This window comes from Thermobia domestica, chromosome 13 (assembly GCF_964235325.1).
Source record: "Thermobia domestica chromosome 13, izTheDome1.hap1.1, whole genome shotgun sequence".
Lineage (NCBI taxonomy): Eukaryota > Metazoa > Arthropoda > Insecta > Zygentoma > Lepismatidae > Thermobia > Thermobia domestica.
In genome coordinates this window covers 59,045,477-59,072,557 of record NC_137466.1, presented here as the reverse complement: position 1 = coordinate 59,072,557, position 27,081 = coordinate 59,045,477, and the positions used below count along the sequence as shown (strand labels likewise).

The 27,081-nt window shown below is 34.9% G+C and overlaps 1 protein-coding gene across 1 annotated transcript in view; it reads left to right on the top strand.

Moving 5' to 3' along the window:
• The window catches only part of LOC145669200 (uncharacterized), a 32,003-nt gene extending 5,292 nt beyond the window's left edge, over positions 1–26,711 (top strand). Inside the window, exons 2-4 of the mRNA XM_081737525.1 lie at positions 13,473–13,581; positions 20,404–20,550; positions 26,141–26,711. Coding sequence (XP_081593651.1) covers positions 13,473–13,581; positions 20,404–20,550; positions 26,141–26,229 — 345 coding nt within the window. The 3' untranslated portion in view covers positions 26,230–26,711. The remainder of the gene's footprint in view (positions 1–13,472; positions 13,582–20,403; positions 20,551–26,140) is intronic.
• The last annotated feature ends 370 nt before the right edge of the window (positions 26,712–27,081 follow it).

Sequence of the window (27,081 nt, the reverse complement as noted above, 5' to 3'; positions counted from 1 at the left end):
CGAGCTGGGATCGAGCAAAGGACCCATTGCACCAGAGGTGAACGTTCTACCACTGAGTCACGGCGGTCTCACCTCCCTTAGTAAAATCTGAAATGATACTATTGGATTGTACCGGCAGCCCTCATTTGCATTTATAGTTTAAAATATCCTCATTACGATTAACTTCTACAATGACTGCTGCTGTATCATCTAGTGAACGTTCGAAAAGTCTTCCAGAAAACAACACCCAACAGCACGTTCATTGGTACACTCATGTCCAAAATGATTGTCGCATGTCTATAACTATCTTCTTGTAAGAATATAATTTGATAATGATTTAGCAGGGTACTTTAATACTGATACTATGCGTATAATCGGGAAATGTATATTTCTGGTAAATTTCATAGGAAAAGAATTATAAATGCGAAAATTAGAATGAGTAAAACACAATGTTGTTAAATGGACAAGAAAGTTTTATTTTCGTTTTATTGTTCTTATTTACTGCTCTTTTGACATGAAATTTGCCACATACACGTCTTTGCCGATTATACACATACTAACATTTATAAGAAATACCGGGCGAATTCGTTATCAAATTATATTCCAACAACATATTATTAGATATGCGACAATAATTTTGGACATGAGTGTACATGTATTGGATCAGATTAAACTGCCGATAGCGATTTTGCAGGGATATTTTATGAAAAAAAAATTAAAAAATAAACACTAGTAGAGCTCAATCGACGTGTGACTTGAGAATCATTTTAAATAATACGTAATTAAAAAAACAATAATCCTGAAGATATAGAAACGGATCCCGAATTAATGATACCGGTAAGTAAGACATCTTTAATTACTTTCCTAAAATTGCATCATATCAAAGCTGCGACGGTGGTAACTTAGATATAAATATGTTACTCCTTTCCTAAATGTTTATTTAGTTTGAAGAACAAAAAGAAAAAATGTTACAGATTGTAGCAGGACTCGATTTTCGAGGAAAATAATTTGTATATTTTGATTCTATTTTATGTTTATGTCACAAAATCATTTATTGAGGTTATGGGAATTAAATGTTGTATATGCGAGTAAATGCAAGCTGCACAAAGTTGCTAATGTTTGTGTCAGCAGTTTATTGTAAACACATGTGTACAAGAATGTCATCGTTGAGAGTCTGGCAATGTAGGAAGGAAATGTTGACAATGTGTCTATCCTCACATTAGCCAGATTCTAGAAATTGTATAAAGTGAATCTGTAAGATTTCACGAATTTCATGAGATTACGGATGTACGGAGAATTGCTTAGAATCGGGAAATCAGAACGTGTCGAGGATTGCAATTTTGAGTTTTGACACATGGAAGGAATTTGTCTCTCCATGTGAAAACGGTGTTGCACGTGCTGCAGCAGACGACGGAGGTTGGACAAGGCGAAACAAAACTGGAGGACGAGAAGGTTTTGGGAGAGTTCGTAAACAGTCCTTGGAGAGTCCTTTGAGAGTTCGTAGAGATTCGACAGTGGACAGTACTTCGAGATTTGATAGGAAGTCTATAGTAGAGTCTATGATCAAGTTACAGTGATCATTCTTTGGTTCGAGTTAGGAGAACCAAGTTCTATTCGAGAATCAGCCAGATGACAGGAGGAGAAAATAATTCATATTCCAAATCATCCTAACAACGGAGAACGTCATGCAGAGAGTAGCATTGGAACGGAGTCATACTTCAATGCTCATTTCGTCTTTCATCAGCTAGGAGATTCAGCTTAAAGGAGCCGAGTTCAACGCCGGAACAACGAGGGAAATACACCAGTTTATTCAGGTATGTGTAGCACCGATTCAGTATTCAAAAGCTCAATACTTGACCGTTTCTGTACTCGTCTGGCAAAATGAATCTTAATATCCGTCATTACTAACGTTCTGAAATCTTACAGTACACTCATAAACATAACGAAATACAGTGTTTTTATTTTAATGAAGTGGACGTATTGTTATTTAATTTATCCCCAAATGAGAAACCTCTCGCAAGTTAATATCAGTGTTTGTCCCACTCATTCTAGATGGTGAGTGGAAGGCGCCTAGTTGCACTCAACTTTGCATCCCCAATTAGGCACTGAGTGGCTAGGTTGTCATGGTGGTGAGATGCTGGTCTTAAGATCTTTTAGATCAAGGTACGATTCCAGTAGTAATTCATCCATGGTGGAGTATGCTTAGGGTTCGATGCCTAGCGGAGGTTATTTGTAAAGATTTTAGTAAATTTAATTCCCTCCCTTCCCACCCATGGCGGAGATGATCTGAGTCTTTCTTAGAAAATAAGTCCATAGGTTAAATGATAAGATATTACGTAACGAAAACCCACCCTTCCCACCCTCTCTACGATGAAGTGTAATTTTAAATATTGTGATCGTATTTTCTCGAATTAGGTTAAGGTAGTAAGTTATCATGTATTAATTGATATAGTGAATTTAAGGTTTTGCAATAAGAAAATAGTTATCCGATTCTCCCGACAAGTTAATTAAGTAGCTCGAATATACGTGTTATAAGAATAAGTTTAAGTAATTAATAAGTAAATGAGTAACGAAAGTATTCGTACGAGAGCACAAAAAGCGGCAAAAGGAGTACAGGTCGGAAACTTGTTTAATATTGCAAGTTCGAGTAAGAAAAAGCAAGAAAGTGTGAAACCGAATTTGAAATTAGGACCCGTCGAAAATTTTCCGTCCAGTCCTATAGCAAAATCTTATACGGAAGATTTTACATCAATTTTTCCATTTGGAAGTAGCGTAATTGGTAATAAGCAGTCGAGTAGTACAAAAGAAGATAAAATGGCGACAGGCGTAACATTTTATTCCGATGTAAACAAACTTCCGAAGTTTGACTTGAAGACAGATAGCGATATAATTGGTTTCTTTGATGAGTTTGACGACGCGTGTCAAATGGCAGGCGTAAGTGAGGAAAAGAGAAAAGAGCTATTACCTAGTGTATTTAAAGGGAATGGTAGACAATGGATGAAGGTATTTTTAAAGAGACGGAATGTTAGCGAAACTAGTTATAAGCAACTACAGAAAAGCATAATAGAAGAATTTACACGTACAAATGTAACATTAGATATAGAGGAACGTATAAGAGAAAGGTTGCATCTTGAGGATGAACCTATAATAAATTATGTGTATGATATGCTAGTTTTGTGCGAAAGATTAGACGCTAGCATGGATGATAAAAAGAAAATAGGGATAATTGTAGGTGGTCTTCAGCCATATTTCATGGAACGAGTAGGAACTAACTCGTATTCCACAATTGATAAATTTGTAGAGGATCTTCAGAAAATAGAGAAGAATAAGTGCAAAGTAGAGAAACGCGTTAAACGGGAAAACGGAAAGGTTACTGTCAAAGACCTTTTAAAGAAAATGAGAGAACAAGTAGAAGAGGAAGATAGCGATGTGGACGTAGACAAGTTGTTGTTAAAGAAAGAGATTAAAAATAGGGAAGACGTAAAAATTAAGCAAGAGCCACCGAGTATCACTCAATTGAGTGAGCTAGAGAAGAAAATAGAGAAATTACAGTTGACATTAGCTGCTAATTTTCAAGACCGAAATAGTAGAGAAGATAAAAGCGGTAGTGATTCGAAGCAACAGAAGAATAATAGTAATAATTTTAGAGGAAATAGAAATTTTCGGAATGGAGGACGAAATTTTTATAAGAATAATGGAAATAGGAATTGGAATCGAAATGGCAATAATAATAGTTATAATAGGAATAGAGGTTCTAGCGGATACAATAATGGAAGAGGATTTAGAAATAATTGGCGTAATAACAGAGGCGGAAGGAAGAGAGGTTTTTGGCAACAAAGAGGGAATAGTTGTTGTGCGAATGGTGTTAATGGTACATCATGGTGCCAAAATCATAGCCAAGTAAATAGTCCAGTACAGTATGTTCCAGTGGTACCGAACCAGATAAATGGTACAACTTATTATCAGGCTACAAGTTCAAATAATTTAAACTAAGTCAAACTGTAAATGACAGAGGCACATTTACAGGTGGTAAATTAAAAGTTAGAGAAATAGTAGCCTCTACGTTAACTGATAATAATATGCTCTATGTTCCGATAGAAGTAGATGGTAGAAGTCATAAGGCGTTGATTGATACAGGATCGCAGATATCTATTGTAAATGAAAAGCTAGTCCCACCTAGTGCGAAGGTAATCCCTAGACCAACACGGATTCGTGGAATAACACAGAATGTGTTAGTAGTAAATAAGATCGCTGTGATTAGATTTAAAATGGCCGGACAGACATTTCATTTGGAATTTCGCGTAGTGAAGGATTTTCCGTATCAAGTTTTGATCGGGAATGATTTTCTACAGAGTCAGAATTGCCAAATAAATTACGGTCAGAATAAATTGACATTGCAGAGATTTGGAAAGCCAAGATTAAGGAAAAGGGAAGAACAGGAATCTGTGACTGTGTCTGATAATGCAGCTTTAGGAATAAAACATTGTATTAGACCAAGATGGGTATTAGGTCATAAGGTACGGTTGTTACCTAGGACTAAGACTACTGTGGAAGTGAATTTGGTTAGTTCTTGGAATAACAGGGAATACTTGTTAGAACCGGACAGGAAGATAGAAGCCCAATACAATGTGTTGATTCCGCGAGCACTTTTATCGGCTGAAAATAACAAGATCGAAATTATTAATCCATCTAATAGAGCAATTTTATTAAGACCAAATGTAACGCTAGGAAAAGCTGAAGAATGCGTGGATGAAGAACAATTGAAGAACGAAGGATTATCAACTGAAGATATAGATAGTATTTTAAGATCTCGTAGAAATTTTGATAAATCTCGATTGAAATTTGGGACCGAAACGAAACCGGAAATTAGGAATAGAATTGAGAGTTTGTGCTATGATTTTGCGGATGTTTTTGCATGGCAGGATGACGAATTAGGCCAAGTAAAACATTTTGAGCACCACATCGAGTTAGAAACAAAAGTACCATTTAGACGACACCAATATCCAATTCCCATAGCGTTAAGAGATAAAGTCAAGGAACAAATTAATATTTTGTTAAGGCAAGGAATAATTGAAGAAAGTTCAAGTGCTTACAACTCTCCGATGTTGTTTATACAAAAACCGTCAGGGGGTATTCGTGCAGTTTTGGACTGTCGGTTTTTGAACAAATGCGTCAAATTACATAGCATTGCGCTGCCTCCGATCCATCAAATTTTAACGTGTATGGGAGGACATAAATATTTTAGTATTTTGGATGTAAAATCAGCTTATCATCAAGTGCCTATTTCTGAGGAGTCACGGGAGTATACCTCATTCAATATACCAGGCGTAGGAGCTTATCAGTATCGTGTTCTTCCGATGGGATACTTACAATCGCCCGCCATATACACAAAAATAATGGCGATGACCCTGGCAAATGTAAATCCGGAGTCAGTTTCCTATTATATGGATGATGTATTTATATATACGAATAATCAGGAGAAAATGGTAGATGTACTACAATCAGTTTTCAAAAGATTGAGACATTACGGACTCAAACTATCTGTAGAAAAATGTCAGTTCATAGAAAGGAAAATTTTGGCTCTCGGACACATTGTCAGTGACGCAGGATACGAGGTTAGCCCGAAGATAATTCAGGCGATAAAAGCATGTAAGGCCCCGAATAATGTAAAGCAGTTAAAATCTTTTCTTGGTTTAACAAATTACGTTAGAAAATTCTGTAAGGACTATGCCAAAATCACATCAGCGTTTCAACCAATTTTGAAAAAGGGTCATAAGTTCGAATGGAATGAATCACACCAGCAGGCGTTCGATCAATTAAAATCAACACTACTGAATGCACCATTACTAGCTCCATTTAGGGAAGATTTGGACACGAGAGTGTACACAGATGCATCGACTAGTTCGATTGGTGGAGTTTTAATGCAAAAACAGGCTAATGGTGAATGGACACCAGTAGCGTATTACAGTCGTGTGTTACGTCCACAAGAGAAGACCAGACACATAGTGGAATTAGAAATATTGGCAGTGATAAGTTCTTTAAGAGCATTTAATTATTACTTGTTCAATAAAGAATTTGAGCTGTACACCGATTGTAAGGCATTAAAGTATTTGCAAACGTCACCTAAATTAGCTCCGAAATTGGTAAGATGGAGTTTAGACTTAGCTCAGTATAAGTACACACCGGTGCATTGTCCTGGAGAAAAGAATCCTAGTGATATTTTGTCCAGGAACACAGACATTGAACCAACAATAGATGATATTGAGTTAGAAACGTTGAAAGTGAATTCCGAAGATCTCCAAGTTAATTTGACTTTCGATGAGGACATTGATGTTGGCGAGTTACAAAGAAAAGATTCATTTTTCGGACCGATTATGCATGCAATTGAACACCCAGAGGATGCTGATGTAAAGGCCGAAAAGCAAGCCCGATGGTATACGGTAAAAGACGATAGGCTTTATAGAACACAAAGAATGGCAGGTGGTACAAAATTATTATTATGTATTCCTTATGCGTTAAGAGAACAGGTATTTAAGAACCTACATTGTTCGGTATATGGTAGCGGACATTTTTCGTACACGAAATGCTATAGACGTGCATTAAAATTAATATATTTTCCGAACATGAAGAAGTTTTTCATGGAGAAGATAGGAGAATGCATAAGTTGCCAGATACAGAAAAGAAAGACAGGAAGAGTACCATTTCACGCGCAGACGTACCCCTCTTATGCTCCATTTCAGTCAGTTGTGATGGATGAGGTTGGTCCTTTCAAATTGTCTCGTAACAATAGAAATAAGTACATTCTAGTGTTTGTAGATAATGCAACTAGATTTGTTATCGCTAGAGCGGTACCCGCAGTAACGGCAGAGATCGTTGCGCAGGTAATTTTCGAAGATCTGATTACGAAACATGGAGTTCCATCTCAGCTCCATCTGGACAGGCTATCATCTCATCGCAGCAGAATAGTGGAAGAAATGGCAGAGAAATTTGGAATGCAATTGCATTTTGCGAATACAAGCGCCCATTATTCGATAGGGAGTGCAGAGAGGGCCATTGGCTCATTACAGCAAGTAATGAAGCATTACATTGACAAGGATTTTTCAAACTGGGACGAGATCTTGCCAAGTTTGATATTTACTATTAATACGCAAGTGCATGATGGTACTGGTTTTTCGCCATACTATCTATTGCATGGAGTCGAACCAAGAACGTTTCTTGAGCAGGACCTAGACATTCCTTGCGAATACGTCGACAATGAGGTGAGACTTCAGAGCATAAAAGAGGCACGCCAGCTAGCGTACAAAAATTTGCAGAGAAGATTTAGATCTCAGAAGAAGCAAATAGAGAAAAAGTTTGATCAACCGAATTTTGAAATTGGTCAAAAAGTGTTAATTAGGGAAATGCCAAGAGCAGGTTTGCCCGCATGTTTTGGTAACCGTTACAATACTAAAGGGGTAATTGTGGACAAGATAAACAATAATTCATACAAAGTACAGTATGAAACTAAAAATGGTGAAAAGAAGAGTGACACTATAGACTTAAGACGATTAAAATTATTTGTAGAAAGTAAAAATGGTGAAAAATATGGTGAGACAGATAAAACATCAGACGGTGATGAATAAATTTTGATTTGGTGAAAAAAAAAGTTTTAACATAGGGTCTAATGTAACTATGGTACAAATTGGGTCTACCGATGAAGTGTCAGAAAGGGGGCACTTTCTCAACCAAACCCTAATCCCGAGATTGGAGGAAATGCTAATCTCCATCAGGAAATTTCCCGAATCGATAGACACTTTTTGAATTATAGTTACTAGAATTGTGAATAAATAATAAATGTATGGAATGTAAAATTAAAATTACTAATTAAAATCAGTTGACACCTAGAAAGTAAAAATAAGATATAAAATACATAGGATTAAATAAATTGTTGACAGTAGACTAAAACACAAATAAATAAATAAATGAATAGTAACAGGAAATTAATATTAGGTTTTACTAATTCCAGAATTTTATTCGAGACTGAAAAGGAAACATTAGAATAATGAAATATGACTATAACGAAAACAACATCGACTTATTGCTAAAAACGCCTATTGTTTATGAAAATACTGTATCAAAAATGTTTAATGTAATTTCAATGGGTTATCTAACAATTTTCGAACGTACTATAAGTTACCGGAAGTGGTATACTTAGCTAATGGAATATATCACACACTAGATCGATCGAAATGTGAATTCAAGAGTTTCTTGTATTTTTGCGAGCAGATATCACTAGATGATGCAGCTAAATGCTTGAACAACATTGTGTTCAATGGATCGTTAAGTGGTTGCGAACAACAAACCGAGAAATACCTAGGCAAGGTAGTGTACAAATATACTCATGCTGGAGTATTATACTCATCATTGGTAGAAGGATATGTGACTAAGTTAGGTAAACATCACGAAGTTACATCGACGAAGGTAAATTTTGGGAACAATTGCTCGTATTTCATTGAATGCGATTCATTTGATAACCTAATTTTTGGAGAATTGGCGATTCCAACAAGAAAAGTAATAAGCGTAAACAATAAGCATCTAAGTTTGATAGGGAATTGGACGCTAAAGCAATTAAATTTTAGTATACACCATGAGGAACTCAACAATCTAGCTGAAAATTTATTAAAACTGAAAGTGGATACCACTGTACCACTACTAATAATTAGAACAAATTACATAATGTATGTAATAGCAGCAATCATATTTGTATTAATTATTTCAGTCATTGCATTAATAACGTTGTATTGTAGACTGTATAGATCGATAAGAAAATATAAAGTAGAAAATAGTGAACCATAATAATCATAATAATAATAATAATAATAACAACAATAATAATAATAACATTATTTAGGATCATATTGTATAAAAATTGTTTGTATTCCGCGAACTAGAGCGAGAAAAGTCTAGAAAAGGTTGTAAACCAGTTTGTAAACATTGGAATTAAGTATTGGTAATTTTGAAAAAAAAAATCGAATGTAAACAAACAAGTAAATGTGTCAAAGTGTATTCAAATCATGCATTCCATACTCACCAAGCAGCCATCACCAATAGTAAACACCATCACCATATGAAGGTATAGGGTTAAGTAAACAAAGTCAATAGTCTATGATAGTCCATAATAGTCATACTACCCAAACCGGATAGGTTGTATTGTAATACGGTGTACCAAACGATGTCCCATTTCCGTATAAAGTGTGAACGAAATGAAGAAAATTGTGAAATAAGGATAGAAATAGATGAAATAGATAACCTAGATAAATCTAGGATTGTGACATCAATCAAGAATAGATAAAGTCTAAAAACATTCAAACATTCAAGAAGGGATAAGGTAAATAAATGTAGAAAGTAATAATATTAGTAATAACAACACTAGAAAATAGTTAATAATAGATAAAAATAGACGAATTAGTAATGGGTTACTATTATAGTAATAGTAGATAGTATATATGTATAATTACTACAAGTGTTTTTATAAAATAGCAAATAATAAATTTTATAGCGTATGTAAATGGTGAATTAAAAGGTTAAAAGATGCAAATAAGCATAGATAAAGCTAGAAATAATTCACAAATAGTGTTAAAGAATGTTTAGTGTATGTAGTAATAACGTATTTATTCATTATTTTTAAACTCCGAAAATTTTTGTAAGTTTTAGAAAAGAAAAGAAAAGATATTAATGTATTTTATTATAATTAGTAATAATCAATCAATATTGATTGAAAAGAATCATTAGAATTATTAATTTTATTGTAGAACGTAATTTGTAAACGATATGAGCAAAGGCTCACATATTATTCTGTATGGATTTGCGTCAAACAGCTTTAATACTCTGAGCAGCTAGAGGTAAGAATGAGAACTGAGACCCGTGCGAGAGAGTAGCTCCGCGAGAGGCTACGCTAGTCTCCACTCCAGGTCTCAAGCACATGGTAAATACGAAAGATTCCGAGTGAACTCGAAGTGGACACGAACAGGAGTCGCTCTATCTAGCCCCGCTGAAGTTCCGTAAAGCGTGAAGATTAATCCTAGTCCGAGCGTAAATTCATATAATATGTTTTAGAAATTCAAGAAAAATTAGTATTTAATAAAATTTATAATATTTAACCACGTAAATGATTAAAATAAAGTTTAAACTACATAAATACGTATGAAATAAGTAATAAAAGCTTAAATATAGAGAGATATAGCGAGTATAATTTAATGCTATATTTATGATAGAAAAAGAGTGAAAACACGAGTTTTTAGGTGTGAAACATAGTCTCCAAGTTAGGGTTAGACGGACTTCACACATAGCTAGAGTGTTAACGGTCATGCACAAAGATTACTAGGAAAGTAACAAGGGTGCTCGACACAGAAAGAACAAAATAAGACTGCTTCAAAATATGCGACTTTTAGAACGCAAAAGAGTGTAGGCAGACACAAGTTAGGTGTTTTAATTATTTAATTAACTATAATAAATGTAATTTTCTACGAATTTTAAGTAGGCCTATCCCGACTTTATCTATTTCTCGTCTATTTCAGATAATATCCAAAAGCGAAGGAAATGGACATCAATACAATATTATTATTAATATCAGCGTTAGTTTTAGGAAGTGTATTAGTTATAATAGTAATTATCACATGTTATATTTTGTTAAGATTAAATAGGATAGAGAGAAAATACGAAAATAGTGTAAGAAATGGTAAAAATAATGTAAGATCAAACATAGATGTAGAAGCAAATGGTAGAGATGAGTCTGAGACTTACGCAGTTTCCCAAATATCACCAATTTATGCCACTATTTTTAATAAGAGCAAATCTACACTAAAAACTATCCCACAAAGCACTGATATCACTATTTTTAAGAATTTGCCAGATGGTAGTATAGCGGATTGTAGTAAGAGCACTGAAACTGAACGGGAAAACACACACTTGCACCACATCACTACAGAAGATGAGAAATACACTAATACATCAATGGGACACTATAAATTCACGAAAACCGACGTTTTCAACGAAAATTCCGACAGACACGGAAAAACTGAGTGCCCGAAAAACATAAAAAGTGATTGTTTTTATCCGTGTGACATCGTTATATTATAAATTATAGTGTTTTAAAACTAATAACGCAATAATTGCTACGGAATATTAACACTCGATGTTATCCAGTCAACAGTGACGCGCGAATAGAAAGGCAGGAAATAGAAGTTAGGTTAACCTTGACGCACTTGATTGAAAACTGATGATCTTGCAGTTACTATGCTGGAAGGATCTACATGATATCCAACGCCCTGCGGCTAGATTATATTTCCGTTCATGCTAAAATGTCAGTGAATAAAATTTTGATGAAAATAAAACAATTATATTTTCAAGTTTTTACAGTGCAAATGTGAATATATTAACTAACTATGATCTGAAAACTATGTTATAAGTTTTTGTTTTAGATTTCCATTCACATAGCGGTGGAAATAAATGAAGTTGATCCAGTACTGATACGGCCAATAAATTCATTGGTTGGCACGTATGGACAGACAGAGTAGTGGAAGTTTTTGGTAACTTGAGACTCTAAAAGCGTTGTCGCTAAGAGAAGATAATTCAAGAGTACTTGCAAACTAACATATATGTAATTATGCACAATCATTCTGGACTAAAGGTGATGAGCAAGTAGTTCTGCGAAAACTCACTAGATGTCGTGAGGATATACTTTGCTACATTACATTTGAAGTTTTTGTATTTTATAATTATAGGAATTAAGGAAAAAAAAGAAGATTAAAAATTCAAATATATATATTTTTGAATAATTTTAGGTGAAGGAATATTCATTACTATTTATATAATTATTCTGCATAATAATACATATTTTATTTTATTTTCAAGTTCATATTTATCGTTCAATATTGATTCAGTTTATATGATGTACAGGGTGTTTATGGAAAATCGCCCTCTTACGAGGTCTACCTTGGATTGCGGAGCAACCAAGTTTTTAAGGGGGGCCATGTAGCAGGACTCGATTTTCGAGGAAAATAATTTGTATATTTTGATTCTATTTTATGTTTATGTCACAAAATCATTTATTGAGGTTATGGGAATTAAATGTTGTATATGCGAGTAAATGCAAGCTGCACAAAGTTGCTAATGTTTGTGTCAGCAGTTTATTGTAAACACATGTGTACAAGAATGTCATCGTTGAGAGTCTGGCAATGTAGGAAGGAAATGTTGACAATGTGTCTATCCTCACATTAGCCAGATTCTAGAAATTGTATAAAGTGAATCTGTAAGATTTCACGAATTTCATGAGATTACGGATGTACGGAGAATTGCTTAGAATCGGGAAATCAGAACGTGTCGAGGATTGCAATTTTGAGTTTTGACACATGGAAGGAATTTGTCTCTCCATGTGAAAACGGTGTTGCACGTGCTGCAGCAGACGACGGAGGTTGGACAAGGCGAAACAAAACTGGAGGACGAGAAGGTTTTGGGAGAGTTCGTAAACAGTCCTTGGAGAGTCCTTTGAGAGTTCGTAGAGATTCGACAGTGGACAGTACTTCGAGATTTGATAGGAAGTCTATAGTAGAGTCTATGATCAAGTTACAGTGATCATTCTTTGGTTCGAGTTAGGAGAACCAAGTTCTATTCGAGAATCAGCCAGATGACAGGAGGAGAAAATAATTCATATTCCAAATCATCCTAACAACGGAGAACGTCATGCAGAGAGTAGCATTGGAACGGAGTCATACTTCAATGCTCATTTCGTCTTTCATCAGCTAGGAGATTCAGCTTAAAGGAGCCGAGTTCAACGCCGGAACAACGAGGGAAATACACCAGTTTATTCAGGTATGTGTAGCACCGATTCAGTATTCAAAAGCTCAATACTTGACCGTTTCTGTACTCGTCTGGCAAAATGAATCTTAATATCCGTCATTACTAACGTTCTGAAATCTTACAGTACACTCATAAACATAACGAAATACAGTGTTTTTATATTAAAGAAGTGGACGTATTGTTATTTAATTTATCCCCAAATGAGAAACCTCTCGCAAGTTAATATCAGTGTTTGTCCCACTCATTCTAGATGGTGAGTGGAAGGCGCCTAGTTGCACTCAACTTTGCATCCCCAATTAGGCACTGAGTGGCTAGGTTGTCAATATAGAAAGAAACGAAATTTTTAGTGAAAATTTATGATGAGTTCCAGTGAATGTGGACGGAAAAATATTGGAAGAGTGTGAAATAGCTAGGTGTGAAAGGGAAAACCCCGAGAAAACTGCGGACATTGGTTATCCATCAGAAATTCACATGGTATTGTATCATGAAATCGATGCAGCAACCCTTTTTCACAGAGTTGAATACACTATCCTTGAGCCTTTTACTGATAGACGAGCTTTAATTTGAAATATTTGTAAATATTGATTGATCAGTTTTAATTAATAATAGAGAAACATAAACTTTATTCTAAACTGTTATTTACCTTCTATTTATAGATGTCAATTCCTTATTTTTCCATTATCCTGTTGGTTGTAATAGCGTTACAACTTTCTACCAGTACAGAACAAACGGAAGAGGAGACAGAAGCTGTTGGGGACACAAGAAGTAAGTTATTTTTCAAATAGATACTACGAGTGTTTAAGATACATGGAATGTACACTAGTGGTTCAAGATAGTTATTTAGATTTTTGTAGTAAACATCGTAAGATAGTATAGAGCAGTTAAGAGTCTTTATCCCGGCGAAATTAAAATACCGCTAATTTTACAGTAATTATGTGATATATTCAAATAGATAAAAGATAGTTGAAATATGGAACAAGAGCGCCCTGACAATATTATTTTGCGTGAGGTACCGTTACCACGAGTCACCTAGTAGCTTTCCGTTTTCAGCCGTTTAGAAACGCGAAAATAAATGCCGATTTTCTAAATGGCTTGAAATCGAAAATAGATAAATGAGTGGTGATAACGTTTTCTCATGTAAAATAATATTGTCTAGGGCGCTCTGTTTCACTTTTCGATTATCTTTTATCTATTTCAAGATATCACATAATTACTGTAAAATTAGCGGTATTTTAATTTCGCCGGGATGAAGACTCTTAATGATAGTGAATTATTTTAGATTGCTAGACAACAGCCATGACAGAAGTTACATTGTAAACCAGAGTTGCCAATCTCATAGAACAAAATTATCGATTTTCGTCTTTAAAATTATCGTATATTACAAAAAAAAAATGATCGTATATTCGTTATGCAAGTGATAATTGTAGAAACAATTATAATATTACTAATAATACCAATAATAAATAATAAACTTATTTAGTAATATTTAGTTTCGAACTTCAAATCGGCGTCAATGACCTCATTATTTATTTTTAATTCTTATTAACCCTACTCTGAACAACAACATTTCGACCGTCTCGTAAACAGTCAATTCATGCTAAAGAAGAAAGAACTATTGCTGCTTGACCTTTTCAAAAAAATCTAAATTATTGAGGAATGTTGAGTCGATATAAGAGTACTTCAAAACCATAATGATTTTATTTATTTATTTATTTATTTATTTATTTATTTTTATTTTTTTACAACATCTCATGGTGAAGTAGCGGCTGCCGCCATTTTTCGTTTTCTCGATTTCATTCGTTCACTTTGTTTTGAATATCTCAGCACATATGTTTGTCCTACCAAATTGAAAATTGCTGGGCATCTCCAACTTGTGCAGAGCTAAAACTTTGTTCTCTTAACGTTTTTTTTTTTTTTGTGCCTAAAACCACTTAAAAGGGGTGAAATCAGGGCTTACAGGAGCAACATTTTTGGACATTGATGACATGTTTGGGAAGAGGAAACAATTGACGTAGAGGTCTGAATTTGTGTGTGCATGTAGACTGGGATCATAAGTTGATACACAAAAATTTGCAGATCTGTAGCTGCTCTCAAAGGTCTGAAAAACAATCGTAAATTTGAGTAATTGTGCCAATTCGGCATATTTCACTGTCCAGTATCTCCAATGGGCCTGGATAAAAATAAATCTGAAACTTTGGGAATAGTTACTCCTTTAGAACACCATAACACACAGCCCGTCTTGTGTTTCTGAACAGAAGGGGGTCAAATTATTAAGTAATGACGTCATACTCTAGGAGGTGTTTTGTTCACAAGCTCAACTGGAAATTCTTTGTTGTGAAGTAAAATAAAGTAGGGTGAATGGTTAGTCCAGTCAAGGCTCTCAAGCTCGTTTCTTTCCTCTAGTTGTAACACTGTCTTATCACACTCACAGTAGCACTGGTGAAGAATGCCGCTATCAGCAGAAGGCAAGAAAGTACAAATACACACTTGACAAAAAGTCCGTAAGTCCTCATTGCTCTTGCTGCTTGATATATCAATGATATTCAATCCTGTTTATCCTTGTTTTAACTGTCAACTCATGCAGGAGACTCTTGTCCTTTCGGTTGATCTTCATCCATCAGTCAATTAACACTCACTCACTGTAAACACTGACGTTTTTTGAGAAATTCCTGTTTTACGGAGGGCGGTGAAATGAGGCATTTCATACATTCATAAATATTTTCTCCCACATTGAAACCAAAGTTGGTTTTTGTTTCTGATCGGATCGTGGGAAAGGGGCTGAACAGTTTCAAAATGAAATTTAAAACATAATCAGTACCAACCTCGAGCTAGGCTTTTATGATGCTATTTTGATTCGAGGGCACGTCCTTAGGGCGACATGGAGGGTCATATCCAAAATAGAACATAGCAAAAGCTTCTTTAGGTAGGAACACAAAACTTGGTATTTAAATTCCTCATTAAAAGTAAATAGACACATGTCCCATGTCTTTAAAGCTTGTCATTTCAAGATTGAGGGAACATTTTCTATGTTCTTACACCGCATAATGAGTTGAGTTGAGTTGATTTTAGTTTAGCGTCCCTTTCAGCAGCGAGGCTATATGAGACGTGGACCTACTGATGAACGTGGAATCCGAACCACATGAGCTCCCGCCGGGAATCGAACCCCCGCATAATGTAGACGGCATTTCGATAGCAGACGGTTTGCAGATGATGTGGCACTTGTTGCAGAATCTGAAGAGAAAATCAATAAAATATGAGGAAATTTGAGAAAGGGATCTGAGAAATATGGGATGAAAGTAAATGTGAGAAAGACAAAAGCCATGGTGATTGGAACGAAGCGGTCGGTGTCAAATATAGAAGTAGAGGGAAGAAAATAGAACAGGAGACTAGTTTCCGATACCTGGATAGTATTGTTAGTGATGATATGAAGTATGAACGTGAAATAAAAGCAAGAATAGAAATGGCGAAAGAAACTTTTAGGGTGAAGAAAATAATATTCTGAAACCTTGAATAAAGAGTTGAGAAAAAGACTCATAAAATGCTTCGTGTGGAGTATTGCACTGTATGGGCCAGAAAGCTGGACATTACGCAAAATGATGTAAAACGACAGGAAGATTTCGAAATGTGGGTGTGGAGAAGAATGGAGAAAATTAGCTGGGTCGAACGGAAAGCTAATGAGAAGGTCTTAGAAATGGTGGAGGAGAAAAGAGCAATTTTAGATATTATTAAGAAGAGAAAAGGAAACTTGTTGGGACATTGGCTAAGGAAGAACTATATCATGAGGGACATGCTAGAGGGTTTGGTGGCAGGAAAGAGAGGGAGGGGCGAAGGAAATTACAATTAATGGACGATATCAAAATAGAAAAACTGTACTTGAAGACGAAGAGGTTAGCAAAAGACCGTGGGGCATGGAAGCTTCTCAGTTGGGGCAAGTGACCTGCCGATAATGGCAGAATACGGAAAACGACTGAACAATTTTAAATAAATTTGGAACATAATACCTACCTCTAGCTAAGGATTTTATTAGATCACTTTGATTCGTAGACCTATCCTAAGAGGGAATGAGGAACCAACATTTATGTGAAAAACAAAGTATCTCATGCGTCCGTCAAGTTAGAAAGATGAAACCCAGTATTTAAACTCCTTATTAAAAGTGAGCAGAAACAAGTCCCAGCGTTTTTTAAATCTAGTTTTAGGGGAACAATTTCTATGATTGTGTCACCACATTGGAAACATTGTTGTGGGCTATTTGTGATCTCATCACGGGAAAACACCTTATAAGTTTGAAATGAAGTTTGAAACATGGTTACTAGCTACCTCAAGCGATATTTCTTGATAATATCATTTTCATTATAAGGTGTATCCAAAGAGAAATAGGGGTGTTCAAATTGGCGTTGAAAATAGAATGAATTATAGATTATTATAATTACTCTTTCATTGAAGTGCGTATCATAAGGAGGAAAGGAGGTTCAAATATTTTCTTCAAACTTATTCTTCCTGTATGAAGAACGGACATTTAAGCTATTTCTGGGTTAATGGTTATATAAAAGTAATACAGTATTATAATATTTTTCATAATATATTCACTTTGACTCCTTGGAGAAGTTCGAATACACTCTTATTTGTCACTGTTCCTGACTCCTGTCAAGCTACATAGTCAGACACGATGTAGTATTACGAATTCGTAAGCTTAATGAAGTATTATCGCGGGTTATCATAGATCTACTACTATTTCGTTATTACACTATCCAATTTCAAGACAAAAGTCTTATGAGTTCGTTACGGAAGTAACTTAAGATTTAAGAATGCCATGGATTCTAAAAGTATAAAAATGATATTTAATCTCTTTAATGTAAAGAACACTTTCTTGAAAAAATATAGAAAATAAATAAAAACCGTACCTGCTCGCGGAGGGCCTTTTCATCTAGTGAACCATCTTTATATATACCCATATACACTTCCTAGTCCAACCAATCTATGGTTACGTACTTGACCAAAATTATTTTGTCTCCTATACACTGCTTGCCATTAAAAATGCAACACCGAAAAGGAGACATCGCAGGAAGTACACAATTTCCTTAATATGTAGAGCATGAAGAATAAACAATTAATTAACATGACAGTGCCATGAAGCAACAGAGACGCCGGACATGCCATTTAGTGAAATCAAGTGAAAGTTGTCCAGAGATCCACAGTTTAATGGCAAACAAAAGTTGATGTGACGTATCTGCATACCGTCAAAAGATGCCACGTTGTCTAATGCGGCAACCCGTTAGCTAGATTTCTGCCTTTGATCACGGACAAGTAGTGATGTATCATGAATGTGGTTTACCGCAGCATTGGTATGTGTATTAGGTACGATGGTGCCACGGTGGAACTTACATAAACTCGATGACATTACGCAGCATCACGCAAGATATTAATGAACGCGCAATACTACGAGCCTCGAGGACAGATGGCTTGTTTATATAGCCCAGGATGGATGGTACAATGAAATCTTGCACACTGGCGCAAGTACTGGAGGGTGTTGCATAGTCTCAAGTGTCACCACGAAAAGTTCTAAGTCGTCTAGCAGAGACAAGGATATTTGCACTGCGCCCATTACTACAACTTTAACTGACTTAGCAACTTTAACTGACAACTAACTTATCATGTGTATGGGGAACTACAATGGTGTCATGAACACCACGTTTGGAGAGACGAATAGCAGATATCCTCTTTTTCGACAAATACCGGTTCTGTCTGCAGCATCATGGTAGTCCGTACCTGGCGCCATGTGTTATGGTGTGTGGTACTATTGGATTCCGTTCCCGTTGGTTTCTCCTACACATTAACGGACACTCGAACAACCAACAGTACATGTATGAAATATTGAATTCGATTGTAATTCTTTTAGTGCATATCTAGCCATTTCAGCAGGATAATACGCACCCTCATGTTGCACCTACTGAGCTCTTTCCCTGGCGAAACACAATGTTCCTCTACTTCCTTCTCTGGCGTGTTATTCCGGTGTCTGGCCGATTGGATATGTCTGGTCGATGGTTGGACAAAGCCTCTCCCACCCGCGAACTCCAGCAGCTACAGTATCGGTGAGCTGTGGCGTTGTGTCGAAGACATATGGCTTACTATGTCCCACTAGGATATCCAAGGACTCATTCTCTCGATGTCTTGCCCTGTTGCAGTTGTTCTGACACCCTTGCTGATTCCACAGGATACTGACCATCGACAGTTCTGCTTCAATGTCATTACACTGTTACGCGTTGCATAGTGTGATAAGTTTAATCATTGTTACTTGTACCATCAGCTTTCTGCTGCAAAATTTGTCTCTGCTATCTTGTCTCCTTCTTGATGTAAATTTTTAAATGGCAAGGAGGGTGTAATAGATGAAAGATGAAATAGTGTTCAAATCAATATAAATTTTGATTACACTTACAGGGAATTTGTAGCTTATATAAGGAAGAATCCCAAAGTTCGCGTTGCTGGCAAAAATGTAAATACTATAGATACAGATTTAAATAAGAACCTCTGTACTCTGCAATAATTTTATGGTTTTGTATAATGAAAGGTTTTAAACCAAAGCATTTTTTTTTTATCATTAACAAAAGTTGCATGGTCATAACAAAGTGTCTTTTATTTTCCTTCAAAAAATAAAAGGGAAGTTCTACCCTTGGTGTATCTTAAGGTTGTGTCTTAGGATCCATCATGATTCCTATTTTACAAGTATAAATTGTATCTTCTGTTTAACATAAGCTTTCGTAAAATGTATTTCTTTGGTAATACCATCCTTTCTTAACAAAGTATAGGAGAACTAAATAATTCGTATTGCAATTGTAATCTTCCTTCCATTCTCTTTAAGTGCTCAGTTCTAACTGTTTCAGTCGAGGAGAACAAAGTTTTCTTTAAATGCACCATGAGAACGACTTCATAGTGAAAATATTACTTATCAGAAGTATCTTCAGGTAGTATTTGACCAAAAACATTTGTTGTTACATTAATGCGATTACAAAGTGTTTGATGAAAATGAAACATATATTCTCAATTGGAACTTTCAATAACCTAAGGCAAAAGTAATTGTTTGAGAACCTTATATGTCAAGATTTCCGATGCTAGATGACAAGATAAAGAGGGTTTTTTTATTACTTAAGTAAATAATAAATTAAAGTGCGTACGTACTCTGCATTCTTAGTACTAAATTTGAATTTTGGGTTTTCCTTATTGTAACACTCATTTACTCACTACCAGATTCATTCCTACGTAATTCATTCCTCTTTTGACTTTTAGGGTTGTGGAACGTATTGCATCAAAGCCTATTGCTTAAAAAGCACTTAGAACAAACCTTGTATGCAAGCTGTGGTCAACTGTAAATATAGTAATATGTTGTTAGTTTTATTTTTTGATCTCTTTTACAGAGTATAAATTACTGGTAACTTTTGCAAATAAATAAGTGCTGACTAACCACATTATGTATAGCAAATCGAGGATAGCGTAGATCTTAGCTTTGTAATACTAATAAAGTGTAAGTGCAATATTCTAAGGAACAGGATAAATGTTTTGAGGATACACTCCCACATCTTACTTATATTTCAGCTTTCTTGGGCAGACCTATTGGTAGGAATTGCACAACGGGGTCAACAATTGCCTTTTGCTTTAGAATAAGAGATTGTACCCGAATTGGAGGAACAGTTATTGGCAGTTGTGCGTCAAGAACTTCACATACAGCAGTGTGCTGCGGTCGTAAGTAGAGTTTTCTCTGTTTCTTTCGTAAGTCATAATTTATCTGTTGTAATCCAGAAAGGTAAATGTGACCTACCATCCGATTACAATACGACAAATAGGATTATTTCTATATGAAATTCTCACCAGGTTAAATTGTCCAAGAAAAAAATACATTTTTCTTCAAATGTATCCGATACAGATACGGGGTAATGTCTTTTAGTAAGTCGGTTGGCTATTACCGTTATTAACCTGCATGCATGAACTTCTGGAATCACCAAAACACTATTGAAGCAGAAGGGGTCTGTCATCATTCCAGTTTGCGACAAAGTTCATTATCATTGGTATAGCGACTTACGTTGATTGACAGGCCTAAAAATAATAATAATAATAATAATAATAATAATAGGCCACAAAGGAAAATTCCATGAAAATTAAACGAAATATTTCAGTTTAACGTTCCAGTATTATCCCCGTTAGGCTAAGGGGGACGGAATGAAAAATCGAATTTGTGACTAATTGGTGGCTGGCTATTTAAACGAATCTAGAAACAAGAAGTAAGCGTTTTAATAAATTATCAATAGTTTGTATCAACATTGAGTATATAAACAATAAAATTCTCTTCATTCAAAATGTAATGCAGTTGTTAACTCTTTAAAAAAATGCAATATACGTTAGGAAGCTCACTGAAAATTACTTATTTGCATATAATAAAATATTGCCGTGAAGACTCAGATGTGAAGAACAAGGAAGTTGAAAATGTCAAAGGAAATTATAAGAAAAAGTTTCATTATCATCTTATTATACATTTGAAAGTATTATACAGTACTTTAATTGAGTTTATAAGGAAACAATGAAGATGTTTTCCAGATTGATTGTGTACTGTCCCAAATATTGAAGGTTTGTTGAACTAATTTGAAATAATTCCTTATTTTGAACTTCTATTCATAAGCTTTCCTGTAATTTGTTAATTTAGATTGCTATTATTTCAGAGGAAATGTTAAATAACTTATTTGAAAGCACTTCGAAAGTTTTGTGTTTTGTAACATGGCTAGTTTATTTCAACCAGTTGTTCAGCCCAACCCTCCGTCTCGCTGGACACTATACGTTAAAATCATGCTTAATTAAAATATCTAATTTATTTATATTTTACAAATATACCGTAGGTATTTATTTTTGAATTTACCCACCAACCACCTAATTGTTTATATTTTACAAATTTATTTATTTTTCAATTTACCCACCAACTACATAATTGTTTATATTTTTTCAAATTTATTTATTTATGAATTTAGCCACCAACTACCTAATTGTTTATATCTTACAATTTATTTATTTTTGAAGTTACCCACTAACTACCTAATTATTTATGTTTTACAAATTTATTTATTTTTAAATTTACCCATCAACTATCTAATTGTTTATATTTTACAAATTTATTTATTTTTTAATATAGGCCTACCCACCAACCACTCTAAACTCCATACTATATATTTTATGCAATTATTCAAGGACTTCATTATACAAAATAATTTCGCAGGCAGAGACATTTATTAGCGTCAGATAGACACATGATAACGACATATATTAACGTGACTGTAGGAGTTAACGTTTAATCGTGTGCCATTAAACGTAAGAATTCTTATTTTGCTCATTATCTTTCTACAACCGACATTACAAATCTCTTAAGTAGTTTATATAACTTTCAGGATAGGTAGTACACAAACTGACATCTTTGCCTTTTATAATTATGATTTACATATATATTTTTTCTAGCTCAGATATACCTACTGTCTCAACACACTAAATTCTGAGTTTTTAATACTTCGCACCAATCACTCACTGTTAGGATCTATCCACACATCAAGCACAAGTGTTGCACTATACGGGTATATTATTGTGGTTTCGCGTAGCGTAGTCGCTAACGCTTTCGTTTTTGGTGCGAGCGATCCTGGTGTCTATTCCCAGTAGGAACACTTAGTAAAAGTTTTTAGGCCAGGTATCCTGTGTGAGATTTCTCTGGCTTTTCTTTATTCATACCAGGCAAATATCGGGATAGTTCCTAACATAATGGCCCCAGGCCGCTTCCTTACTTTCTCATTCTTTCTTCCTCCCGAATTCACCGAGCAGTGTGATCGCCGAGGAACGTCATTCCTCTGCATGATAGGCTAATATCCATATGCCGAAAGCCCAGAAATCCAATCTCTAATCCTAATCCTAATGAGCTTATTGTTGTTTGTATGGTGTGCAAAAACAAGAAAATGTAGCAGAACGTACTGTTTCGTCACTTTTTGCACTTTTAAACCATATCTCCAAACAGACAATGTAAAAGTATGTTTCTATATATTGAGGCAATCAAGTTATTATGTTTATGTTTACTAATGATGTATATACAAAATAAATAGGCATCTTTATATAATTCGTATCACGTAACCTGTAATTACTTGTAGTTGTTACACTAAATATTTTCTACGTGGGACGTTAGTAAAACAGATATATTGAGGACAACTGTAAGTAGCAACGATTTGAAAGCTTATCCTGAATTCAGGAATTGGTTCTTAAATAAGAATTACGTGCAGATATCTTATTAAACGCTTGCAGGGACATGGGTTTAAAAGTAAATGCAGAGAAAACTAAATACATGGAAGTGCGTCGGGACCGGAATACAGCAAATTATGGATGCGTTAAAATATTAAATAATGCTTTTGATAAAGTGGATGGTTTCAAATATCTAGGATCAATATTAACAGACGAAAATCATATTCACGAAGAAATTAAATGTCGACTAAAAGCAGGGAATTCGTGTTACTATTCGGTTCAAAATCTCTTGTCGTCGCGAATTCTGTCGAGGAATTTGAAGCTTAAAATATATAAAACGATAATCATGCCTGTTGCTTTGTATGTCTGTGAAACATGGTCCCTTACTCTGAGGGAAGAACATAGACTGAAAGTATTTGAGAACAAGATTCTGAGACGAATATTCGGACTTAAGAGGAACGGGAATGGGGAATGGCGGAAACTTCATAACGAGGAACTACATAATTTATATGGTTCACCCAACATTGTTAGGGTCGTGAAGTCTAGGAGGCTTAGGTGGGCGGGTCATGTAGCTAGAATGGAAGAAAGTAGAAACGCTTTCAAAGTCTTGACTGGAAGACCAATCGGAAAACGACCATTAGGAAGACCTGGGTGCAGATGGGAGGACAATATTAAGATGGATCTCGCAGAGATTGAAATACAAAGTAGAAACTGGATGCAGTTAGCTAAGGATAGAAGTCAGTGGAGAGCTTTTGTGAACGCGGCATTGAACCTCCGGGTTCCATAGGCCATAGAGTTAGTTTTAGTTGCCGTAGATGTGATTATTAAACTATCGAGAAAAAGAACTCAAGTATGTTTGTGGACGAAAATCTAAGCCCAAACTATGATTAACAATGAAATTTTGTACCGTCCTTACTACTGAAAATTTATATCTTGAATAACTGTTTTTTTTTTTTTTTTCATTCTGTATTTGAACTGAATCTAAGAGGTAAATATATCCACTGACGAAATTAAGTGCTTATACTTCTGGGTAGCTACGTATAACTTTCATGCTGAAGAATATTCTGGGAACAAACGAAAGATACGTATAACATCCTAGTTGTAAATACAATGAACAGAGACGTATTTAAGTCATATTGATCTAACACATAGTAATGGCCGTATCAAATAATTTTGATAAATTTGCAAAAGTATGACCAGTCTTTATAGCCGTGAACACTAATTTTTAGACAAATGCCCCGATGTAACAATACTATAGCATAGGTAGAACGATGTTCCCTTCCGTCGGTGAACATGGGTACCAAATACCTTATAAAAGGCAGTATATCCAAAATGGCTTCAAAGTGGGTAGGAGCAACACGATTGGAGTATATGTTGGCTATCGAGCCATATCAGGACCGAAGTACGCAAATAGGTAAATACTACAAGTATTTTGCACTCAGTCTTTCTGTTCTTCCGAAGTACTGCAGTAAAATAGTTGCAAATCAGAAACTCTCATGTAATAGGTATCTACTTTGATCTTTTACATCTCTCGATCTTTGGGAACAGCTGGAGAAGAGTGAAATAAATAGAAATGAACGGTTCAGGGGAGGACAATACTCTAAAATCCCTGCTACCATGTCTGAAATACTGGTATGAAAAATATGGAAAAAGGAACTTATGGGGTTGGAGAAAGAAACAGTAACATAACTGTAGTGACCACAATGTTGTTGCTATGAGCTCAATATTTTTATTAATTCATCAGGAAAAAGAAAGGAAGAATTATTTCCCAGCCTTATATCGTCCAGCAATACAAAACAAAGATGGGAGAATGTGACAAGCATAATCAGAACATGAGCCTTCATAGAATTTCAACCAGAAGATAACGCAATCGTTTGGCATTTAGAGCAGTCACCACAGCCATCGTTTCAAAATGTGTATCTTCAAAGCAAGCAATAGAAAGACCATCAAGATGTAGAAATATGATTATCAAGCATTATTGCATTAATCACTATGTTCATCATTTAAAAAAATAAATAAAACTATACGTCGCATCTACGATACAAAATGTCCTACAGGGGCCGCGGTGGCTCAGTGGTAGAGCGTTCACCTCTGGTGCTTGGGGTCCCGGGTTCGATCCCAGACCCCGCCAAGTGAACTTTGTGGTGGACAAACACCGTGTGCGTGGGTTTTCTCGGGGTTCTCCCGTTTCCACCCACTTTCTCCATTCCACCACTTTCATTCATTTCTCATAATCACCGTCTCCTTTAACCTAACCGGCATAACTGTGGGACGTAAAACTCAAAGATTTCATTTCACAAAATATCCTACAAAACTTGCAAATCTGATAATGCAAAATGCCATTTAAGGATTTTTGCAATTTACAAATGTTCATGTTCCTAACGTCCAACTACTATCCATAACCTATTTTCCACCTCGTAAACAACGGGCATTCCAGCTAGATACTTATACTGATGTGCCACACGATAGCAAAATTGTATGACCTGAAAAAGTAAAAGTCTATGTTCCTGATGGTATCGTAGGCCTACCACTGGTGTTACCAGCGCTGAATCTTGTGGAACTCCTTGGAATAGGAAAAACTGTGGTAAGACTGCCAGTGATAATTTCAGAACTTATAATGGAACTTAGAATTAACAGGGAGTGAAAGTAGTATTACAATAATACTGTAATCAAGGTTAAGCACAATCGAAGAAATGCCCCTGCTAGGGATTTTGTAGCTACAAGGATTCTGAATTCGTCGGTGAGATGGGCTATCTATGAACAAGGTGGTATATGAGACAAATGTTAACCGCTGAAGTCGAAAACTGAAATTTATAAATTTATCCATTATTGCACACACTACTGAAGTTCCCCTTTTTTTTTTTTTTTTAGATAAAACAGTAAATATTCTACATTTAAAAAATAATGATCACCTTAAACCATTCTTTAAAAAAAAATGTTTTTACTAACGAAACAAAATTGTTCATATTGATTGCGTTCACTGAAATGAATTAAAGTAACTATTCTAATGTAATTCATTTCGTTTCTAGAAACTACCAAAGTAACGTTCTCAATCATTTCTGCTATATTTCAGTTCCAGCAGGATCCGGAACAGGACCAGAAGGATCTTCACAAGGGAACAGTACCAGTGAAGTAGATGGTAGTGGTGATGGTACCTTCTAGTGGCATCTATCTTGTATCAATAAATGTAAATTACTTAAACCTGAAGTGTTGCTAATGTACAAATAATGTAATCAATTATTTAAAATAAATCTATTTATATAACGACTCATCAATCTTCTTTCATCATTGTCTCAAATTGTTTTAGCTAACAATATGCAAATACGGTATCTTATAATAAAAGTTGAATACGAGCATTTAATTTTAATATAAGAAACTTCAATGGTATCACAAGTTAATTATCAACTTTCAATATAGCATATCAAAGAAATGACTTACACAATAATATCTTTGTTATTCTAACGTAGGAATGTAAAAAAGAATACATTAATCTTTATTTATTTATTCCGAACATTGAACTATTTGCACTTTCCCATACTGAAAAGTAGTTTAAAAGAAAACTGAAATATGTATTTAACGGAAGCTGAATTTAATAGAACATTTCATGTAAAATAAATAAATAAATAAATAAATAAATAAATAAATAAAACCTCAGTTTGGATTTTTCTTTTAGTTTGATATTTCTTTCAATGTCGATATTGTTTGAAGTGTGGACTTTGTTGGAATCGAAATCACAAATCATGAATATTAAATACAGAACTTTCATCTGTAGGAATTAGAAATCTGTGTACCAGCATCGATCAAGTATATTTTAATTTATTAATATAATGAATTTATTTGCTTTGGTTTGTTTCGAGCTTAAGGTATAAGTGAAGATAAATTAAAAACAGATAAGGAAGAAACTAAGTCAATATCTGTATGGATAACAATAAGTAAATGATATAAAATGTCATGACCGATTAGTGCGGGACTTCGAATTTTGGGACACCCTATATAAAGTGTTTCTGAATGTCG